Source organism: Aquarana catesbeiana, linkage group LG05, assembly GCF_042186555.1.
Source record: "Aquarana catesbeiana isolate 2022-GZ linkage group LG05, ASM4218655v1, whole genome shotgun sequence".
NCBI lineage: Eukaryota > Metazoa > Chordata > Amphibia > Anura > Ranidae > Aquarana > Aquarana catesbeiana.
This window is the reverse complement of record NC_133328.1, coordinates 47,099,164-47,116,999: the sequence shown is the minus strand read 5'-3', so window position 1 is coordinate 47,116,999 and position 17,836 is coordinate 47,099,164. Positions and strand designations below refer to the sequence as shown.

The following is a 17,836-nucleotide window of genomic DNA, read 5'->3' as shown; positions in this document are numbered from 1 at the left end:
GCTGCAGTGCTCATGTGTTAACAAGGGACATGCTGAAGGCAGAAAAGAGCAGAGTGATAGAAAGATGAACTGATCAGCGTGCTTCTCCTTCACTGTCCACTCATAGGCAAACAAGCTAATTTAGACTTATTTGCCCTAATGGATTCACTGCCCTTTGTCTTTTTTGCAAGACTTTCATCTGTAGGATATTTAATGTGCAGCAAATATGTGCTGTGTCGGGAGAATGGGTACATGAGTGGCTGGTCCTCTGTATAAATCAATGATGGGTCATAATAAACTTCCTAATCTGCAACTACTGCACAAACAGTATTACAAATATAGCAACCTAACAAGTCCTTTTTTTTCACTAAAGTAGGGATATGCAATTAGCGGACCGCCAGCTGTTGCAGAACTACAAGTCCCATGAGGCATAGCAAGACTCTGAAAGCCACAACCATGACGTCCAGAGGCAGAGGCATGATGGAACTTGTAGTTTTGTAACAGCTGGAGGTCCGCTAATTGCATATCCCTGCACTAAAGGATAGGAAATTGACAGACATGACTGCGACCAGTAAATACACCAGACCAGATACATTAATGGCCTTTGTTGAGGAAAGAGAACTGTCACACGACACCTTATTTTGGCACCAAATAATAAAACAATATAAACCTGTTGCGCTGCTATCCTATTAGGAATAAATTCTACATAAATAATCGCAGATGCTCACATCCGACAACGCTTCTTATGTGCATACAAAGTGTCAATGTAAATCAAATCTTTCCTTATATCAACCAACATCAAATAAAATTGTTGAGATTCTTCTACACAACATACATGTCTTCCTTTGTGATTTTCCCTTTTCCAATCAAATGTGTTCACTTGACTCGTCTACCAACTCCAGTTGTGCTCTCTCACCTTTGCGTTTATGACCCCCATATAATGTAAGGTCATGAATAGGGTATGTCTCTACACCTCTTTCTCCTCCACTGCCCCCAAAAGTGACGTGTAGACCCTTTAAGAAGGATCTTTCAGCTCTCCTGGCATCTTGTTATCCTCCACTCCTCACCTCCAATGTGGATCAAAGAGAAGAAAAATCCCCAATAGCGCGTTCCCGCATAACACTTTCATTAAAAATACACTTACATTCAACAGTGCATTCAAAGCGCACCCACATATAACAGCTGTAGAATAGATGCATTGGTAACTCCACTGGCAAAACAAATACAGCACTACCTAGATCGAGGTCTTCAGGAATCCACCTAAAAAACATCACGCGTCCCTGTGATAAAACGCATCAGAGTGGGGCTTTGAATTACATCATTGCGCAGTATAACGATCCAGAAAGTGCAGTATTTGTATGGAGACTGTATTGTAGCTGGACAATTTTATTTGGTGTTCGTTGATATATGAAAATATTTTAAGCAGCGCTACAGTTTTTTTTCATTTACCCTATTTTGTCAGTGTGACAGACCCAACCAGGACAGGGGCTTTTGGAGGGGACTGTGGGGTAGCCTCTTGCCTACTGACTATGGGCCCTGGCTTTTGAGGGGAGCTCTGTTCTTGGAAGGTGTGTGCCTGGGAGATCCTTGGAGTGATCTTGCTTCAGATTCGGGTCCATTTCTCCCCAAAAAACACAGATTCTGGGAATCTAGGCCTGGGATACATATTTTGTGCCCAAACCAGCAATGACTGCTTTAGACTGTGAGAGTAGATGTTAAACTAATCAGCTCAAACCAACCTGATACTGGAATATTGTTGAGTATGTTTCTCCCATATTGTGCCTCCTAGGTGTGCATTCCCATTGTTAATTGAGTAAATTAGTGTTTTTGTATGTCTTCTCATCTCTTGGAGATGTGAATAATATTGTGTCCGCTTTACTTTGTTATCAAACCATTGTGGAATGTTATGTGTTTATGCTTATGATAATGTGTAATGTACTTTGTTTATCCAGGGTGGACTGGGAGCAGAACGGTCTGGGCACCTTGGCTTGTTTAAGTGGCTAGTTGTTCATTAGTTCATGTTAATTAGATCACTGTCAGCTTTTAGTTGCTAGATGTGGATTAGCTTACTGTTTATGTTGGCTGTTGTTTAGCTACAGTATCCTGAAAAAGTATTCACACCCCCCTAAAATTTTCCACATTTTGTCATGTTTCAATCAAAAAGGTAAATGTATTTTATTGGAATTTTATGCGATAGACCAACACAAAGTGACACATAATTGTGAAGTAGAAGGAAAATGACAAATGGTTTTCAATTTTTTTCATTTTACAAATAAATATGTGAAAAGTGTGGGGTGCATTTGTATTCAGCCCCCTGAGTCAATACTTTGTAGAACCACCTTTCAATTACAGCTGCAAGTCTTTTTGGGGTCTCTGCCAGCTTTGCACATCTAGTGACATTTTTGTCCATTGTTCTTTGCAAAATAGCTCAAGCTCTGTCAAGTCTTGCCACAGATTCTCAATTGGATCTAGGTCTGGACTTTGACTGGGCCATTCTAACACATGAATACGCTTTGATCTAAACTAGGGTTGTCCCGATACCGATACTAGTATCGGTATCGGCACCGATACCGAGCATTTGCCCAAGTACTTGTACTCGGGCAAATGCTCCCGATGCTTCCCCCGATACCTGGAAGTCAGCTGTGATCGGCGCGTGGGGGAGTTACAAGTTTCTCCCCCAGCGGCTTTCAGCAGCTTTAGTGACATACAGCAGTGATCGGTCACCGCTGACTGTCACTGCATCCTCCTCCGTGCCCCCTCCGTTCCTCTGTCCCCCTCTGTTCCTCTCTCCTTCCCTGTGTCTCTCCGCTGTCCCCTCCGTTCCCCTCTCCTTCCCTGTGCCTCTCCGCTGTCCCCTCCGTTGCTCTCTCCTTCTCTGTGTCTCTCCGCTGTCCCCCTCCGTTCCCCTCTCCTTCTCTGTCCCCTCCGTTCTGCTGTCTCTCTCCGCTGTGTGAATGGAGAGAGTCAGCTGACTCTGTCCATTCACATAACTGAAACATTGTAATCTCCTGTGATTACGATGTGTCAGTTTATGAATGGAGAGGAGCCGCTGTCTTCTCTCCATTCAGTCTCAGTGCAGCTGTGGCTGCAGGGAAAGGGACTGGGGAATCTCTATCCTCGGTCTCTTTCTCTGTCTCAAGGGGGAGATATCAGAGGTCTGTTAAGACCCCTGATATCTCACCAAAGCCCCCCCAACAGAGTTGAGCTGATTAAAAAAAAAAACAAACAAAAAAAAAAACATATAAAGAATAAAAAAAATATTATTGTAAAAAAAAAAAAACACACACACATACACCGTTCACCCCCCCCAAAAAAAAGAAAACACTGTTAAAAAAAAAAAAAAAAAAAAAAAACACTGTCTCGTGACATTAAAAAAAAAGTATCGGTAATCGGTATCGGCAAGTACTTGAAAAAAAAGTATCGGTACTTGTACTCTGTCCTAAAAAAGTGGTATCGGGACAACCCTAATCTAAACCATTCCATTGTAGATCTGGCTGTATGTTTAGGGTCGTTGTCCTTCTAGAAGGTGAACCTCCGTCCTAGTCTCAAGTCTTTTGCAGACTCTAATGCCCTGTACACACGATCGGACTTTCTGACGGAAAATGTGTGATTGGAGCCTGTTGTCGGAAATTCCGACCGTGTGTGGGCTCCATTGGACTTTTTCCATCGGAATTTTCGACACACAAAGTTTGAGAGCTGGCTCTAATGAGAAATCCAGTCTGATCTGTACTAATCAGACTCAATCTTGTATATATTGTATATTGTCTCATTCTGTTGTGGACTCTTTGCTGTGATCATTTGGGAAGTGTATGGCTCCATCCATCTTACCATCAACTCTGATCAGCTTCCCTGTCCCTGCAGAAGAAAAGCATCCCAAGAACATAATGCTGCCACCACCATGTTTCACAGTGCGGGCTGGTGTGTTCAGGGTGATGTGCAGTGTTAGTTTTTCGCCACACATAGCGTTTTGCTTTTAGGTCAAAAAGTTACATTTTGGTCTCATCTGACCAGAGCACCTTCTTCCACATGTTTGCTGTGTGCCCCACATAGCTTCTCGCAAACTGCAAACAGGACTTCTTATGGCTTTCTTTCAACAATGACTTTCTTCTTGCCACTCTTCCATAAAGGCCAGATTTGTGGAGTTCACGACTAATAGTTGTCCTGTGGACAGATTCTCCCACCTGAGCTGTGGATCTCTGCAGCTCCTCCAGAGTTACCATGGGCTTCTTGGCTGCTTCTCTGATTAATGCTCTCCTTGCCCAGCCTGTCAGTTTAGGTGGACAGCCATGTCTTGGTAGGTTTGCAGTTGTACCATACTCTTTCCATTTTCAGATGATGGATTGAACAGAGCTCCGTGAGATGTTTAAAGCTTGGGATTTTTTTTATAACCTAACCCTGCTTTAAAATTCTCCACAACTTTATCCCTGACCTGTCTGGTGTGTTCCTTGGCCTTCATGATGCTGTTTGTTCACTAAGGTTCTCTAAAAAACCTCTGAGGGCTTCACAGAACAGCTGTATTTATACTGAGATTAAATTACACACAGGTGGACTCTATTTACTAATTAGGTGACTTCTGAATGTAATTGGTTCCACTAGAATTTAGTTGGGGTATCAGAGTAAAGTGGGTTGAATACAAATGCACGCCACACTTTTCAGATATTTATGTGTAAAAAATGTTGAAAACCATTTATCATTTTGCTTCCACTTCACAATTATGTGCCACTTTGTTTTGGTCTATCACATAAAATCCCAATAAAATACATTTAAGTTTTTGTTGTAACATGACAAAAAGTGGAAAATGTCAAGGGGTGTGAATACTTTTTCCAAGACGCTGTATGTTAATTGTATTCCTGTTTACAGTTTGTATTGTTAGGGTAAAGTGATCAAACTCTTATCTGATCTTGCATGGTATATATTCTGTGCGAATTTACAATAAAGAGTTTGAGTTCCAGGTTGCACCTAAGCTAGTGTCATCTAGTATCTTGGATGCAATATTCAGCTAGAATACCTGGTTCCTGGTTCCAGACTGGGAGGAAGCTATATCTTGACAGAGGCACTCAAGCTGGGTGCTGGACAGTCCCGTCACAGGCACATTGCATGTCTAATAAACTATTATATTGTAGCACATATTTAGCACATAATAGAACATGTAATGGTCTTGTTTCATCATCCTATTGCCACATAATAGAACATTTAATGGTCTTGTTTCATCATCCTATTGCCACATAATAGAATGTGTAATGGTCTTGTTTCATCATCCCATTAGCATGCTACTACACACCTCTGTTGTGCAAAATGATGAGTTATTTTCTGTACCATTATTTATTTTGTACAGATTGTGAGACTTTCTTTGGGAAAGGTTGCACTTGGGATTTTTTTACAGTTACCGCATTTGTTTCATCTTTCATTTAACCACTTGCCGACCAGCCGCAGCAGTTATGCTGTGGCAGGGCGGCTCTATTGCGCAAATCGTCGTACTGGTACGGTGCTTCGTGTAATAGATACAGTGGGCACATGGGCACGCCTGCGGCGCGGTGCCAGTCCAATGTGCGTGGCCAGTGGCTGTGATGTCCGCCGGCCACCCACGATCGCTCCACAGATTCTGTCAGGGGAGTACAGTGTGATCGTCTGTTCCTAGTGATTAGGAACAGTGATCTCTCTGTAATCCCAATTAGTCCACTCCCCCCAGTTAGAAACATCTCCCAAGGACACACTTAACCCCTTGATCGCCCCCTAGTGTTAACTCCTTCTGTACCAGTGTCATTTATGCAGTATTCAATGCATTTTTATAGCACTGATCGCTGTATAAATGTCACTGGTCCCAAAAAAGTGTCAAAAGTTTCCGATCTGTCCGCCGCAATGTCGCAGTCCCACTAAAAATCGCTGATCACCACCATTACTAGTAAAGAAAAAAAAAATTATACAAATGCCATACATCTATCCCCTATTTTGTAGAAGCTATAACTTTTGCGCAAACCAATCAATATACACTTATTGCGATTTTTTTTTTACAAAAATATATAAAAGAATACATATTGGTCTAAACTGATGAAGAAGTTCGTTTTTTGACATTTTTTTGGGGGGGGGGTATTTATTATAACAAAAAGTAAAAATATTGTTTTTTTTTTTTTTTTTTTTTTTAAATTGTCAGTCTTTTTTTGTTTATAGTGCAAAAAATAAAAACCGTAGGGGTGATCAAATACCACCAAATGAAAGCTCTATTTGTGAGAAAAAAAGGACATTCATTTTGTTTGGGTACAGCGTCGCACGACCGCGCACTTGTCAGTTAAAGCGACGCAGTGCCTTATCGCAAAAAAAAAAAAAGGCCTGGTCGTTAAGGGCGTAAATCCTCCTGGAGCTGAGCACTTGGGATTTTCTTTTACAGTTACCGCATTAGTTGCATTTTTAATTTAAAACCCTTGAAGCTAAACTATGATTTGGAGCATCCAAAAAGCAAATTTCCATGTGCCAAATATTTAGCGTACTGACAACAGTTTGTCTGGCTCACTGTGTTTAATAAATATGGTGACAGCTTCGACAAGGCCCCAATGGCAAATAATCTGTAATTTATCAGCCAGCTGATGATTTCTCACTATATAAACATGCCTCTTAAACTACAAGACCTACATTTTCTATTAAAAATTCACAAATTAATCACCATTCTCCAAATCTGGATCCCTTTGAGGTGATTAGAACTCAAACATTCTGGGTGTAGACCAAGAAAATACGTTGTACAATGTCACTGCAGTTAGATAGCTGCGTTTATTTTCTAAGCTGCACCAGAGAAATGACAACTGTGATCTAATTGGTTGTGATGGGCACCTCTATATTTCTCCATAGAAGCCTCCAGGATATTATATAGCTGACTCACGTGAGGGGCAGAGGCTCCGGACACAAATAGATGAATGGGCTCCAGTCCATGATTCTCCTTCAGTCTTATTGCTGTGGCAAAACTGCTCAATGACCCAAAACTGAGGATAAAAGAAAACAGGTTTACTGGAACATAAAATACTTTACCGAGTTAGCAGTGGCGTCACTAGGGGGGGGGCAGAGGGGGCCATGGCTCCCCCAACATTATACTGTGCCCCCCCAACTAAAAAAAATGGACACTGGGAATGCAGGGGACAGGTATGGACTGAGCCGCTGTGTTGCTGGCTCCGGCTCTGCCTCCACCTCCTGAGTCTACTCCCGGCCACTGGTTGCTATAACCGCCTCGCGTCTAGCAACCAGTGATGTCAGAGCCGGCAATGGCATTAATGTCTCTCTCTCCTCCTTCCTCTCTGGCACTGAATGATACACAGATGATATGCTCCTTCTCCCCCCTCCCCTCTCCTGTGTGTGTACCGTGGGAAGTGAGAGCTCCTTAGCTTCACACTTGACTTCCCTGGAGCACACACAGGAGAGGGGAGGGGGAGAAGGAGCATATCATCTGTGTATCATTCAGTGCCAGAGAGGAAGGAGGAGAGAGAGAGAGACATCACTGCCGGTGTCTTGTCGAATACTGTCCCCCATCGGATAGTGTCTGCCCTCTACTGCGCAGGCGCAGTACGGAGGACAAACGAGACGCCGAAAGTCTCCGAAGTTCAACAGCTGATCGTCAGCTCTACACGGCGCCTGCGCACTTATTCTGCCCTGAGTCCAGGTTCATGCCCCACTATCCAAGTGGGTTAGAATAAAAAGATGCCGAGCGCAGTAAGTGAAGCGAGCCCGCGAGGGGCCCTGTTACAAAGCGTTCACTATTAAGTGCCCAAGCGCCATGTACAGCTGATGGTCAGCTGGTCAACTTCGGAGACTTTCGGCGTCTCCTTGTCCTCCGTACTGCGCAAGCGCTGCGCAGTACGGGGCGGACACTATCCGATAGGAGAACACTTCTCGTCAGAACACCGGCTCTAGGGCTCTTAGCTGTTCCATGCAGGGACACCCCCCCCACCCCCAGAGCATCAGTCAATTTCACAGCAGTCAGGCTAGTGTAGCCTATCAGCTGCAGGAGCCGAACTGCAGACGCTGAATACCGGCTGAAAATACATTTGTCCCGGATCTGCCTGCATTGTAAAGCAGGTCGGTTCTTGAGAGGTCCCGTATGATGTCGGGAGGGAGGAAGGCACTTATCGTGAGCTTCAGTTACCTATTAGCTGGGAGGGCAGCAGGGGGCGGTGCTTCTGCCTCCTCAGCCAATGGGTACACATAGTGCATTGTCCTTCCCTGCAAATTCATCCCGCGGGCTTCCAGAAGCTGCAGAAGTTCCTGCAATGATTGAGGTGAGAGAGGAGAAAAGTTACTTGCACTTTCTCCTGATACATCGGCATCTTTCACCCCCAGCTTTACTTTCCTTCCCTCTGTGTACTACATGGCTCCACATTCTCCTGATAAGACTATGCAGTATGCAGTGATCAGACACTCACACACTGATCCTCATCCCCCTCCCTTTTCCAGTTCACTATCTGCTGTTACTTTCTGCTCTCCACTCCCAGAAATCTGCACTGAACACATCCTGCAGCCTCCAGTCTCAGATTTGGGCATTCTAAACTAGGAGTCCACACACTATGTGCCTGACATCCTTTCATTCCCAGCTTACTGCTAACTGTTCTGCAGCCTCATACATTCTGTACAGTCCTTAAATATAATTTTTTCTTTCAGCCAGCAGGCTAGTATAGTACTAGAGTGAGACTCTGACTGCAGATGTTGCTACAATAGACTGCTGTTACTACTTTTGACAAGAGTAGTAAAAATATACAGTGCAAACACTGTCTGCAGCCATGAAAGATACAGCCACAGCACCTGTGATCATCATTATCATGCTGATGATCACACTGTACAGCCTATATACAGTACAGTCACATGAAGTACAGTGTAATCATCAGCATGATAATGATGATCACAGGTGCTGTGGCTGTATCTTTCATGGCTGCAGACAGTGTTTGCACTGTATACTTTTACTCCGGGCTTTTTTTTCAGCTGAAATGTGGCACTCCTAAAATCTGGACTCTGTACGTAGCACACAATGGACCCTGTACTCTGCACGTAGCACACCATGGACCCTGTACTCTGCACGTAGCACACCATGGACCCTGTACTCTGCACGTAGCACACCATGGACCCTGTACTCTGCACGTAGCACACCATGGACCCTGTACTCTGCACGTAGCACACCCTGAATTCTGTACTCTGCATGTAGCACACCCTGGACCCTGTACTCTGCATCTAGCACACCCTGGACCCTGTACTCTGCATCTAGCACACCCTGGACCCTGTACTCTGCATCTAGCACACCCTGGACCCTGTACTCTGCATCTAGCACACCCTGGACCCTGTACTCTGCATCTAGCACACCCTGAACTCAGTACTCTGCACGTAGCACACCCTGGGTTTGGGTATGGGTATAGCATTGCATTTTATAGTTGGCCCCCCTACATTTGTCCCTGTCCCCCCATGTGCCCCCCTAAATTTGAAAGCAGGAGACGCCACTGCGAGTTAGATTAAAGTGATCCATGACATTCCTCTTGCTTACCCGTCTAAGGGCCTGTGTTATTGGGGTTTTGTTTGCGTCAATCAGATTTTCCCATACAAGTCTATGATATTCCAAATTCTTATTAAATTCTAAATTTGAGGCAGTGCTATGATTTCCATTCATTCAAAAACTATTTACACAAACCATATTTGTTCACACATATAAATAATAATATAAAGTCCTCAAAATTAAAAGTGATTCCAGTGTTCATAAAAGAAAAAGTGATCCCAGTGTCTACAATTTTCACCGGCAATTACCAAGGCACCAAATTTGTGACATTAGTCTTCATAGCATCACCACGTGATCTGTGATATACTGCTCCCATTTCGTTAAATAAAGTCACCAAATTCCTATGCCTTCTATAATAATAATAATTGGCATAGAAGGCTTTTTATAGGGAAGTGCTCTCATATTTTCCTCAGGTCTCCTACTTCCACCACTTCTTCCCCTTTAAAGGGGCTCTCAGACAATGAATAATGGAATAAAAATAAAAACTCTGATAGTGCAATACCGTAAAAATACATTTATTAAAAACCCAGCTACAAAATGCCACTCACAAGCTTCAATTAAAAAAATCAGGCTCATCAAAGTTCCCAAACACAATAAAGGAAGCTCTCCCACCAGACCTACTACTGTACATCGAACATGCAAGCCGAGTAATCAGCGTCCCACCCGGTCTCCTGGCTGCGTCACTTCCAGATCGACGTCTAATGTAATATCCAGTTGCCGTGCAGCCATTCCCTAACACGTTTCGTCCTTGATACTTTCTCAAAGGGATTCCCTGCGGTGGCAGTGAATTTATTTGGTTTAACTAATTGGTAATTTCTCCTCCAGTGTGCAGAGTTTATTGATCAGATTAAGTCTATGGTATGGCAAAACCCACTTAAAGCAGGTCAAATGTAGATCAGAAGTCAACTGTTGGTCAAATGCATCTTTCAATGAATTCTGAATGATCCTAGAAGATTCTCAAATGGACTGAATTGTTTGATCGACTTCTGTCGAAGGGACATGCTGGAAAACTGTTGTCGATCAGCAGCTGCAGCCAATGATCAGTGTATTCCGACACCACTGTCAGAATACAGTGTACTTAAAAGCAATAGAAAAATAATTAAAAAAATTAATAATACAATGTCCTGGTAAGGGTAATTCCTCCATCTATTTCTGTGGATGAAGAAATCTCCTACTTTTTTTTCATTCATCCCACTGGCTGAATGAAAAAAAAAACTAACTGCGTATGACAGCTTTAAAGGAGAAGTACAGCTAAAGTTCCTTTGGCTAGGCTTCTTCAGTGGATCACAGGAGTGCAGTTGATTCTGCACTCCTGTGACCCGTTTTCAGCAGACAATGGACTGATGCCACAGAGCTGGGCCAGGCTGGGGAAAGATCATGAAAATATGGTCAGGATCGGTCCACAACCCTGGACCGGCACCTGGCTTAGTATCTCAGTGAGCCCCTGAGAGCCTGAGCCAGTCGCTCCCACCCCCTTCACAGCCAGGCGCTCTAGTGACTTGAGAGGGTGGGCAGAGCAGAGCTCTGAGAACCGGTGTTTGAGCTGGCGGGGGACAGATGCAGCATCGGAACGATATGTGGGAAAGTAACAGGGTCACTTTTTAAGCGTAACTCCACCCAAAAGGGGAATTTCCAATTGAAGGTATCCTCCCTCACTCCTCTTTGACATATGGCACATTTTTTTGGAGTGGGGAGGTGGGGGTGGGCAGCGGGTACCTGGTTTTGACACTGCCGCTCGGATCACCTAGGGGATCTGAGCGTAAGTTCTCCTCCACCCCTTCCTCCTTGCAGTCTTCTGGGACACGTCACAGGTCCCAGAAGGCTGCGTGACCTTTCACAGTGGGCAGCTGGCTGTGAAGCCAAAAGCAGCATAGCCAGCTGCCCACAGTTAGGATACTGGTGCTAGTGAAGAACTAGCCCGGGTGAGGACAGTGCTGGATTCCTGGACAGGTACAGTAAGTGTCCTTTTATTAAAAGTCAGCAGCTACAGTTTTGTAGCTGCTGACTTTTCTTTTTCCCAGACTGAACAACTGCTTTAAGAAGCACCAAAAGCTGTCTGTACTTACCTTTCCAATACTAAACCACCACCCTGGAAAATAGCGAATACTTCCAAACATATGGAAATAAGGGACACTCATTGTGCTATGTCCATAGTGTTGATTGTTTGAGTAGCTAATCACTAGGTCAGAAGGCTATTACATGGGTGCAGGAGGTAGCTTGGTGAGTCCTGTACAGGTGCCCACAGAAAGTCAATCTTTACAGGGAATTCTGGATGATTAGAAGGCATACTGGGGTGTAAGGAAGCCTGAGAAAAGTAATAACATGCTGGTTCAGGTCCCTACAGTCCAGCAAAGCTATTATTTTGCAGAGTACAAGCAAATTACAGTTTGTACTGAGAGACCCTGTCACCAACATGAACAACTCCAGGTAAAAGCACAGAAAAATCAAGTATTTTAAAATGTAATTCCAGGCTAGATCTAACTAAGCTTAAAAGGGGCTAACTTATATTTTGTTTATAAAATGTTTTATTGAGGTACAACAGAAAATACAAGGTGTACAGGCACTGAGAGGACGATAAGTACATTCGTGAGGCATGGTACAACAGCTTATAAGTACACCTCTCATGTTGCCTTTAAACAAAATAATGGAATAGGCAGTGAACCAAATAATTGGAAAGGAAAGAAAAAACAAAATCCAGAAACGGATATATATAAGCAGGACAAAAATATGGGTTATAACACAATTAAACCAGATTACAGATTACACCAGTGGGATACGCAAGTAAATGCGGGTAGCGTACATGTCGACTGTGTATATTGTTGCAGAAGACCTCAGTCTGTCTAGACCAGTGTTTCTCAACTCCAGTCCTCAAGGCGCCCCAACGGGTCATGTTTTCAGGCATACCATTATTTTGCACAGGTGATTTGATCAGTTTCACTGCCTTAGTAATTACCACAGCCGTTTCATCTGAGGGAAATCCTGAAAACATGACCTGTTGGGGCGCCTTGAGGACTGGAGTTGAGAAACACTGGTCTAGACAACAGGAGCCGGGACCAAGTGCTCCTCAAGTCCAGTGCTAAGCAGGTAGGATGTCCAGATACCCCACTTGCGGTCAAAGATGTGCATGGAGTCCAGGAGAGTGTGATGCACTCTTTCCATTAGTCTAATGGACTTCATACACAGGACAACCTGTGACCATGACACTGAGGGGCGTTGCCAATTTAGAGCGACAGCCCACTGAATAGCACTGAAGAGTGTATGTGCTAGCTTCTGTTGAGGAGTGGGGGGACCCCTGGGACCCCAGCGAATACTATACACATTTGGTAAGTCAGGGTAACAGGTGCTCCAGTCAGTTGGAGTATCAGTGAGGCGGTTTTTTGCCATAAGGGCCCTAGAACTTTGCAGCCCCAGAATGTGTGTAAGACTGTACCCCTGTCCTGACATCCTCTAAAACATGTGCCAGGAATCAGTGGGTAAATTCTGTGTAGTCGGTCTGGGGTATAGTACCAGCGGGTATGTAGTTTGAGGACCGTTTCCTTGATGGCTACAGATGTTATAAAGATGTTATTAACCATGTCCTGCCAGTCCTCCTCTGAGAACACCTGAGCTGCCTCAGACTCCCATCCCACCATTGCTTCTGATTTCGTAGTGGTATTGTAGTCGTTGAGGTATCGATGTAGAGTTATGATAGTCCCCCTATCTCTAGAGGCCTCTCTACATAGGATCTCAAATGACGATTTAGCCAAGTCAACGCCAGTGCGGTGGAGAAAAAGTGTCTTATCTGCAAATATTGGTAAAAATCAGGGATAACTTATATTTTAACTATCCTGTAGAAGGAAGATGCTTATACTTACCTATTCTCAGGGCGCTCTGGTCTGGTCATGTGATCACTTCAGTGGCCATCTTCAGGGGAGAGGAGATAGCGCCAACAATGGCTGGAATGCCTGGGTGGTGTGGTCACTACCATGGGGAATCTTGTGACTGGACCGGACTGCCCTGAGAATAGGTAAGCATACACATCTTCCTTCTATAGGGTAGTTAGAATAGAAGTTAGTAGGGGGTGGAAGCTTTTTTAAGGATAGATAGATTTGCCCTGGAATTCCCTTCAAATGCTTACCTGCAGTGTTTTCATTTACATAATTTAATAAAATGAGTCACTTGCAGTGTGCTTCTTGCACTCCTCTTGTAGGAGTGTCTCATTACTCTCTTTGCTAGCCCAGCTCCACCACCCTTACCTATATACATTTTTGTGTAGCTACCAGTGTAAAAGCAAAGAGGAATACTATACTGTATCACTTGACTTGAGTGACAGCTCTGAGTCTGCTGGTGTTATTGACATCACATCCAAGATAGCAGCTCATTGCCTTTCAAAGTCCACACAAGATAGGCTTCTAAAGTCTACTAACACGCATAGAATACATTTAATGCACATACTGAGAGCCACACCTATTTACAGGGAATCTGTGTTTTGTTCATGGAGGCAGGGAGCCCTTAGATGAGCTTTTCTTAACATATTTATCGCAGAGGAACACGTTAAAAAAATATATATATATTTTCAGGTCTTAAAGTGGTTGTAAACCCTGTACAACCACTTCTACCTACAGGTAAGCCTATATTAAGGCTTACCTGTAGGTGCTTGAAATATCTCCTAAATCTGCATGGTTTAGGCGATATTTATGAAAGATCCGAGAGCTGATGACTACAGAGTATGCGCCGATGTCATGGGCGCATGCGCACTTTAGAAAGGGCACATCGTGCTGTTTCTAATAGGAGTCATGCCGTGACTGGCGGCTCCCGCGCGGGAGTGACGTCACATGACTCCAGCCAGTCACAGAGCCGGAGTTCGCGGCCCAGGAAGGAAGAGGGACGAAGATGGACGCTCCCTGCTAGTGGGTACAACAGTGACATCGCTGGCTTCGGTTTCAGGTAAGTGACACATAATGGGCTACTTTGCAATGCATAGCAGCCGATTATACTTTACCTTTGCAGGGAAATAAAGAGGAAGTGAAACCCCCCCTAGCGTTTTACTTCCTCTTTAAAGGACCCTTGCTAAAATCAATTCATTTGTGGTCGGTGGGTAGAATGCTCCCCTTGCAGTGGTGATCAGAATGTCATCCTTACAGACAGCCAGAAAGATCATTGGTGTTATGCCGCTGGCTCTCCCAAAGTGGTGCTGGACCCAGAACTATGCAGGCACCACCAGATGGAAGGTCAATTACAAAACACAACTCTGGAGGAACTCTAGAGTTCCATGGATTCCTGGTTGAGAATGAATGCCTAAGATTGCAAAACTCTCTCAAACACGAGTTTACCTGTGGCCGAAAAATGCAAACCGCTTCTCACGCAAGAATGGCAGCAACACATCTGTAATCTCACCCACTAACTGGTCTAAGCTGTGAGGAAATGGCTCTCTGGAACGAGACTCTCTTCCGGGAAGTCTGAGGGAGTACACTGGAGAAGAAAAAGTGAAGATTTTAATATTTAACATTAGAAGCCTTAGATGGCTCTCAGGTTATCCTTTCACATTCCCATTGTTTTTTGCTACATACATCAAGAAAGCAGGAAATAAGGCCAGGAGGGTCCTAGCTTAGATAGAACATCCAAAACAAAACTAATTAATTCTATTACATGATAAATGTCCATCACATACAGCCCATACCAAACATGACAAATTTCTAATTTTCTGCTGCTTAAAGTGGATGTAAACCCAATTCATGAAATTTGAGCTGGGCACATATATCTGTTGTGTTTTCTTATCTCTCTCCAAAGCACTGAGTCCCATGTGTTTCTTCTGTTCGTAGCTCTGTTATCAGCCTGATAACTTCTGACAAGTTCTCTGACACAGGAGACAAAAGCAGCTTTTCAGAGCTGGTCTATTCAGAGCAGAGCTCTGCACATTACTTTCTTCCTTTGCCAATGTGGAGTTGGGGTGTGTGCCTTTCCTCCAATCAGCTGTCTTGACTCTATGCCAATAATCCACTCCTACTGCTAAACAGGAAGAGAAAATCTCTTAACATGATCTGAACTTTCTAAAGAATATATAAAGCTGAAGACAGCAGATATACAAGTAAAATGTATGTAAGGAGGAGATTTGTTTTATCTCTGTGCATAATCTGAGGCTGTTCACTTCACTGGATATATGTGAGGGTTTACATCCACTTTAATTAAAGTAGTTGTAAATCTCAGACATAAAATATGAACAATACATATCTTTCTAAAGAGTGTACTTGTCTCAATCCAGAGCACTAAGTGTAATTTCTGTCCACTGTCCCGTTCCTCTGCTTTAAGCATGAGTTACTTCTGACAAGTTTTCCTGACTCCAAGAGAAAAATGTTGACAGGGGAGGGAGCTCCAGCTGATTGACAGCCTCAGCTCTGTTCCTGTCTGCTGTGTGATTGGGGAGGGGGGGGGGGGGTGTCTCTTCCCTCCAATAAGCTCTCAGAGCTCTCCTCACTTATGTAATGACAGCTCTCCACCCCTGCTTTTCTGAGCTGAGAGATCCAGTGTAAATTCTGCACTTTGAATGGATGTAGAGCAAAGTTGACCATAGGTAAACAGGTACAACTTACACCTAAGGCCAGTTACCTTACTGGGTATATGTAAGGATTTGCAACCAATTTTCTTAGACCAGTTTAGAAGACCAACAATGTTCAAGCACCAGGGGCCAGGTGCAGAGATGACATCTGAAGAATGGGGCCCTAGGCAAGCGAGCAGCTTTGGCACCCCCATTTTTTCGACTGAAATAAGAATTGTAATAGGCACAGAGAGGCTGCCCTATTCGCATTGTATGTATTGTGCGTCTTGGGCCAGGCTGAAGGTACTCCATGGAAAAATACTCCCTTGCAGTGGGCTTGCCACTGCAGAGTGCCATCTTCTGGGAGAACAGAGGATCATGTAAGTAAAACTGCTGTTCTCTGTCTGCTAGACATAAGCAAGCTTTTAACCCCTGCTGTGCTGGACCAGCCCCTCTGCAAGGGAGCATTTTTCCTTTACCTTTCCCTAGAGATGGTCTTGTACTGTAAGTTTTGCCTTGCACCTAGCTGTGCTGTCTGGCAGGGGTACTTGGATCACCAGACTACCTGAAATCCTTAAGAAAGTAAGGTAGTTCACCTATATGCTAATGTAGTTGCTTGCCTGGAGTTCAGCTTTAACTTTTTGTATGTAGAACTGTGCGATTTGATCAATCGGAGGAGTGAACAGCCTCTAGAGATGTGGAAAGCTCTTACTTACCAGCACTGAATAGAGTCAGTGCTGGCCTTAAGTCTTCTGACCCGTACTAGGCCTCGCTGTGAATACACAGGATACCTTAACCTGTTGCCATTAGCTGCAAATGGCAAAACAACAGAGGCAGGCATTGTGACAAGCAGCAGGATATATTGTGGATGCCTTTCATTGGGAAACAGAGGCCTTCTTCTCTACTGGAGAAATATACGATGTGACCAGAAGTTCAATGCGGATCTGAGAATGCTGGGTCCACGCTCTGCCATTGTTCCCTATGCTAATGTTGGGATTCGGAGCTCGAGCCATCCTGTTCTTCTACCAGCAGGCACTGTGAAATGTGTCGCCAGCCTTTCAGCCCCCACAAATAGTTTCTGTGGACACTTGTCAGGTTTGGATCTTAATATAAAGTCAGTAGGACAATGACCTCACCAAGGAGATAAAGTCCTTTGTCCCCTGTCCAAATATTTAATGTGGACTGTTTTTTAACTATTACATTCACGACCTTCTATAAAGTGTACTTGTATTGATATTAATGCAATATTCAGAAGGATATTAATGCTTTTTGGTGGTTTCCACAGCTCCAAGAAAAACCCAATACTCTGACAACTCTGCTATTAGAATTACATCTTCAGTTGGTGAAGTTGAGATCAGCTCCTTGGTCCCACATTATAGACGGTCCATCACTGCAATAGGTAGCACTACTGGTCAATAGTGAGGCGCAGGAGGCATGCAAGGACATGCCCAACCTCTAAGTCACAAGCTGGAGTTGATATTTTCATTTTAAAGCACCCAGATTTTGGTATTGTGGAAGCCATTTAAAAGGTATGTGCAGGTTCTTCTAGATCAGTGGAGGAGCTGGATGCAGCCATTTGCTTTCTTTTATCTGGCCCTTGGGGCAGGGGCGTTGCTAGGTCTACAAAAGATCTGGGGCTAGAGCCCATAGCAGCGAAGTAAAGAGTCATATGCTTGGGTGGGCATAAACATCTCGTTACATATCTGAGTGTGGATCCCCCCTTACATCAGGGTCCCCAGAGAGCCCCTTCCTTACATCGGGGTCCCCAGAGAGCCTCCCAATACATCAGGGTCCACAGAGAGCCCATTCCTTAAATCAGGGTCCCC

General features: G+C 44.1%; 1 protein-coding gene across 1 annotated transcript in view; it reads right to left on the bottom strand.

Moving 5' to 3' along the window:
* Positions 1–17,836, bottom strand: part of OLAH (oleoyl-ACP hydrolase) — a 43,446-nt gene that overhangs the window by 14,382 nt on the left and 11,228 nt on the right. Inside the window, exons 3-4 of the mRNA XM_073629686.1 lie at positions 14,809–14,947; positions 6,851–6,950 (exon numbers count right to left, since the gene is read on the bottom strand). Of these exons, the coding sequence (XP_073485787.1) occupies positions 6,851–6,950; positions 14,809–14,947 (239 nt within the window). The remainder of the gene's footprint in view (positions 1–6,850; positions 6,951–14,808; positions 14,948–17,836) is intronic.